Source organism: Myripristis murdjan, chromosome 18 (genome assembly GCF_902150065.1).
Source record: "Myripristis murdjan chromosome 18, fMyrMur1.1, whole genome shotgun sequence".
Taxonomy (NCBI): domain Eukaryota; kingdom Metazoa; phylum Chordata; class Actinopteri; order Holocentriformes; family Holocentridae; genus Myripristis; species Myripristis murdjan.
The window spans coordinates 3,008,700-3,014,547 of NC_043997.1; the positions used below are offsets into that span (position 1 = coordinate 3,008,700).

The 5,848-nt window shown below is 50.6% G+C and overlaps 2 protein-coding genes across 2 annotated transcripts in view; one reads left to right on the forward strand and one right to left on the reverse strand.

Annotated features, from left to right (window-relative positions):
* The first annotated feature begins 398 nt into the window (after window positions 1-398).
* Window positions 399-2,122, forward strand: LOC115376650 (early growth response protein 4-like). The gene is made up of 2 exons (XM_030076370.1): window positions 399-525; window positions 897-2,122. Exons 1-2 carry the CDS (start codon window positions 399-401, stop codon window positions 2,120-2,122), a joined length of 1,353 nt encoding a protein of 450 aa, XP_029932230.1.
* Window positions 2,123-5,667: 3,545 nt separating this feature from the next.
* LOC115376986 (uncharacterized) overlaps window positions 5,668-5,848 on the reverse strand; it is a 38,050-nt gene continuing 37,869 nt past the window's right edge. The window contains exon 20 of the mRNA XM_030076839.1: window positions 5,668-5,838. Coding sequence (XP_029932699.1) covers window positions 5,668-5,838 — 171 coding nt within the window. The remainder of the gene's footprint in view (window positions 5,839-5,848) is intronic.

A 5,848-nucleotide genomic window follows, 5' to 3' on the forward strand; every position in this document is an offset into this window, starting at 1 on the left:
ACGTGCCCATGTTTGGGCAGCTACGAAGCGCGCGGCGGGGGGAATCCCTCGCGCCGGTGCCGACCAATAAGGACAGGCGGGGGTTACCTAGGCGACGGAGAGTATAAAACGGCGCGAGGAGAGGAGCCGGGCATCATCAGCCTCCCAACACCGGCACCGACTGGACTAACGGATCTCACTCCGACACGCGGATTAATAACAGGATTTTTCAAAGGAATCACCGATACCGAGCCAATCAGCTGATCAACTCATCGATTAGCCTATTTAACATCCGGATATTATTTCCTGGGGGGAAGTTTTTGGCGCTGACAGGTGGCACGCACTTCTGCATCGCCAGCATCCGCACGTCTCGAGCTTCCCCGGTTCTGCTGCTTGCACCTGCCCGACGGTTTCCCGCCATGCTTCTGGAGCGCGAGGACAGCTTCATGTCGGAGTTCGAGGACGCGTGCAGCGCCTGGGTGGACAGCGTGGGCTCGAGCCCCGGATACGGCACCGACTCGGACGTGGACTCCCCTTTCTCCCAAGGTGTGTGTGTGTGTGTGTGTGTGTGTGTGTGTGTGTGTGTGTGTGTGTGTTTAAGAATTTGGGTTTTAAAGAATAGGGCGCATGAATGGACACTGGTGTTAGTTTTTTAACTGTTAGTTCAAATTCTCCATCAGTCTGTGCAGGTGAGATGCAGAACAGGTGCAATCTGCAAATCAGTTTGGAATTCATCAAAATGAAACGTCGTCATGCAAGTGTGCATCTTTTGCACATTTGCACGACGAGCTGATATTTTTTTTTCCACATAGGCTGTAGCCCAGATTTGTGTGTAGGCTGCTGCTCTGCTGCCCACTGACGAGATATTATGCAATGACACTGACACCCCCTCCCCCCTCCCCCCTCTGTGTCTCCAGCTTTCTCTCCGGGAACCGACGCCTCAGACTCAGATTTCTTCTCTGACTTCAGCGACTGTTCCTCGGACTCCCTCTCTCCTTCTCTCGGCTACTCCGGCGGCTTCTTCGCGGAACCAGCAGCGGCGGCGCCGGCGACCCCGGGTCTGAGCAGCACCACGGACGCCATCCTCAACATGATCACGGAGATCGTGGGCATCTGCACCGACATGGAGCAGCCCGACGCCGGCTCTCTCCCAGCGTCCGCCCCCGCCTCTGCGGCGCAGTCCACGGGCACCGACGTCCCGTCCTCTCCGCTCTTCTCTTCCATGAGCTCCATCAACGGCTACGGCGCAGCTGCCAACCCCGAGATGGGCACCTCTTCCCTGGCTGCAGTTCAGCAGCTGCCCCCCTCTTCCGTGCTCGTCAAAAGTGAATTCTCGACCTCCAGCTGCAACAGCGGGTGTGCGCAGCCCTCCGTGACCGGGAATGATGCGCTGTACCCGGCTAGTGGCGACTCTCTCCTCCCGCTGTCGGCTCTGGAGCAGCAGGTGGATGTGGCAGATTTCATCGAGTCTTTGCTGAGCTCCGAGGCCGGACAATGTGAGCTGAAGCCCGGCTGTGAGGTCAAGCAGGAGCCGATGGGGCTGGAGGAATGGCTGAAGAGCCTGACGGCGGCGCCCGTCACCGGGGGGGATTCCAGCAGCTACGTCATCAGCAGACCTGCCGTCAAGACGGAGCTCGTGCAGAGCGGGAGCGAGCTCCAGACCCCCCCGGCCCCCCCGGCCCCCTCCACCCTTGACGCGCTTCTCCTCTCCTCTCTGCTGCCAGGCGCGTTCCCGATGGTCAACCTCAGCAGTGTGCACGCGGCAGGAGCCTCCAAACCCTCACGCGGGGGCAGGAGAGCTCCCGCCAAGGGCGCCGTCAAAGTGAAACCGTTCCCGTGCTCCGTGCAGGGGTGCGAGCGCCGCTTCTCGCGCTCTGACGAGCTGAACAGGCACGTGCGCATCCACACGGGCCAGAAGCCTTTCCAGTGCACGATCTGCTCGCGCAGCTTCAGCCGCAGCGACCACCTGACCACGCACACGCGCACGCACACGGGGGAGAAACCCTTCTCCTGCGATGTGTGCGGCAAGCGCTTCGCTCGCAGCGACGAGAGGAAGAGGCACGGGCGCGTGCACGTGAAGCAGCAGCTGCGCGCGCAGATGATGGCGGCCTACTCCCTGGCTTTCTCCGCTCCCGGCGTCTAAGCTGTTGCTCGAGCTCGTTTTATTGGCCAGTAACCGTGAAATCCGGTTGTTGTGAAGAGACGTTAAAGCCTCAGGATTTCAACCGGAAGTCATCAGAAAGTGACGTTTTGATGTGACGTCATACTGAGGGTGATTTTAAATGAAGGTGCTTGAGGTTTGCTTTAAGAAGGCAGGAGTTTCAAGGTCCCACTGCGCATGTGTGTCTTCACAGGTGTCTCTGAGTACAGGAGGAGGATTATGGGAGTTGTGACACTTCACGGCTTAGATGTGAAGGCTTGTTGTCATGGTTACCATTTCAGAGAGAGACTTTCATCACCCTGAGTGAATCATCTGGCCTCCTCCTGATGATCTGCGCTTTGAAACAAGGAACTGTGAGAGGAGAGGCTGTGTTTTCTTTGGCTCTTGCTGTTGGGACCATGTGGACTCTGACCGGGTCAAAGGTCACGCCTCTGCTCGGGACTGTCCCACCTGAGAAGAGGGGAAACCAGACGCTTTCATCTCAGAGCAGCTGGCAGTCCCGCTGAGTGACGCGCTTGACTGTAAAATATTCTTTTTGACTTTCTCACACGTCTCCTGCATGACGACGTGCGAGGGCGGAGCCTCTGTGAACGTGAATGTTGACGTCAGAATGTTGTGACCACGTGATTTCGCTTCAGAGATTCAATCTAAACTTTTATAGTTTTATGTCAAATCACTTTATATTTGACAACACCAATGAATACATATAAATTTAAATATATATAAATATATGTTTGTAATCTATTTTTCTAAATTATTTGTCTACCTCTTCATGTCACATTGTTTCAAAATAAGAATGTATATTTCTACAAAAGATGCCACATTTCTATTGCGGAAATATCCACGATGATGTCATTTTTCTATAAAATGGTTGTAAAACACTAACGGCGATTGAATGAACTTTATTATATAATTTTCATTCTGAAAGTTCAGCACAGCTTAAGACGTTTGCTCTTTCCCATTGAAATCAATGGGGAGGCAGAATTCAGCTCAGAAACCACTGTGTACAAAGCAGGCACTGTTGCACCGATGGATTGTGGGATACGTGCCCTCCATGTTTGATGCATTGTTGGAAAAAAAAAAAAATCAACAACTCAGCGTGTGAGCTGATCTTCAGTAGCACACATGGTTGTGCGTGTTTACGTCGACTCTGCATGTTGCTGTCGCTTTATCAATAAAAACAAACAAACAAACAGTGGAAGCAAAGATCAGTGTGGTTTCCTTCTTACATCATCATCATCATCATCATCATCTACAAAACCATCAACATCATCAACAAATTCATCAACATCAACAGCATCATCATCAACAAAATCATCATGAACATCATCATCAACTTCAGCAAGAAAATCATCATCACAAATAACAAAATTATCAACAAAATCATCCTCATCATCATCATCATCATCTTCTTCACATAATCATCATCAACAAAACCATCAACATCATCAACATCATCATAATCATCAACATCATCATAATCATTATCAACAAAATCATCACCACCATCATCATCATCAACAACAAAATCAACATCATCAACATCATCTTCAACAAGAAAATCAACATCACCAATAACAAAATCATCAACAAAATCATCAACATCAACAAAATCATCATCACCACCATCATCATCATCATCATCATCATCATCATCATCAACAAAATCAACATCATCAACATCATCTTCAACAAGAAAATCAACATCACCAATAACAAAATCATCAACAAAATCATCATCACCATCATCATCATCGTCATCGTCATCGTCAACAGAATCACCAACATCAACAAAATTATCATGACCATTGACAACAAAATCATCGTCTTCAAAATAATCAGTATCACCACCATCGTCATCATCTTCACATCATCATCAACAAAATAATCATCACAACAAATTCATCAACATTATCATCACAGTCATCAACAACAAAATCATCATCATCAACAACAACAAAATCATCATCATCATCATCATCATCACCCTCACTTGGGTGTCCGTACCTCCTGGTGAAGTGATCAATAACTGCTGTTGCCAGGCAACCGACATTCCTCTGAGCAGAGTGCAGCTGAATACAGGCTGTTATGATTCTGCCAGATTCACCGAAATCATCCAGGAGACACAAATCAAATCAAATCAGATCAGATCAAATCAAGAGCGTCACTTCAACTTTATTACAGTAAAAACCAATCAGATCGCAGTGCGGTCGGCGGGCGGCCTCTCTCTCCCAGCTTTGTCAGTGCTCGTGTTTCTCCACATTAAGACTACATTTCCCATCAGCCTCTTGCCCCCCCTCAACACACACACACACACACACACACACACACACACACACACACACACACACACACACACTGAGAGGATCAACATGTTGGAAGTGATTTTTCCAGAAACTCTGAAAGCTTCAGCTCAGTCTGCTCTTGAAGAACAGCGCCCTCTTCCTGTCCTTTGCGGTAAAGCAGCAGCAGATCTCCTGCGACTGGAGAACGATTTCATTCTGACGACGTGCACGACTGCAAGTTAATTAGCTGATGTTAAACTGAGACTCAGAGCAGCTTCAAGCAGTTTCACCTTAAAACACACAAGCACTGCCTCTCTCCCCTCTCTCCTCTCTCTCCCTCCCTCTCTCTCTCTGCAGTCTTGTAGCGCCCTCCAGTGCTCACCATTCAGACTGCAGGAGGGAAAACCAGCAAACCACATGTTCTCACCTCCTGTGGAGTCTTCTCTTCTGGTTTGATTTTCGTCTGTTTGCTTTCATCCTGTGACACTGCTTCACTCCACAGGTCACATTCTGCGGGGAAGGACGGAGGGAACAGAAAACAGAAAGACCAAAAGAGAAGAAAACAGAAAGACTTTTCACTTTTAATATCCTTTAATAAAAACATGGAACCTAAAAGTGACGCCACACACACCATCAATCAGATCACAATTGGCAAACGCCCTGCAGCGAGCCACCGGCCAGCGACCAACGACCTCGTTTCACTTCCCATCCAAGAAGCTTCATCAGTTCAGACAGACGAGTCCCAGCTGTTTCACCTGTTGGCTCGTTAGTGCTCCTCCCTGTTGTGACGACCGTCGTTAGTGTTGTTAGAGTCACATGCCTCCAGGGGTGAACGACTGCCACCGAGGTCAGGTGATTCCAGGGATGAACGACTGCCACCGGAGCCACTTGACTTCAAGAGTGAATGACTGCCACCGGGGTCCCATGACTCCAGGGGTGAACCACTGCCACCAGGGTCACATGACTCCAGGGGTGAACGACTGCCACCGGGGTCACTTGACTCCAAGAGTGAACAACTGCCACCGGGGTCACATGACTCCAGGCATGAATGACTGCCACAGGGGTCACATGACTCCAGGGGTGAATGACTGCCACCGGGATCACATGACTCCAGGCATGAAGGACTGCCACCGGGGTCATGTGACTCCAGGGGTGAACGACTGCCATTAGGGCCACTTGACTGCAAGGGTGAACGACGGCCACCGGGGTCACGTGACTCAAGAGTGACGACGGTCACCGGGGTCACGTGACTCCAGGGATGAACGGACTGCCACCGGGGTCACTTGACTCCTGAGAGTGAACAACTACCACCGGGGTCACATGACTCCAGGCATGAATGACTGCCACTGGGGTCACATGACTCCAGGGGTGAATGACTGCCACCAGGATCACATGGACTCCAGGGGTGAACGACTGCCACCGG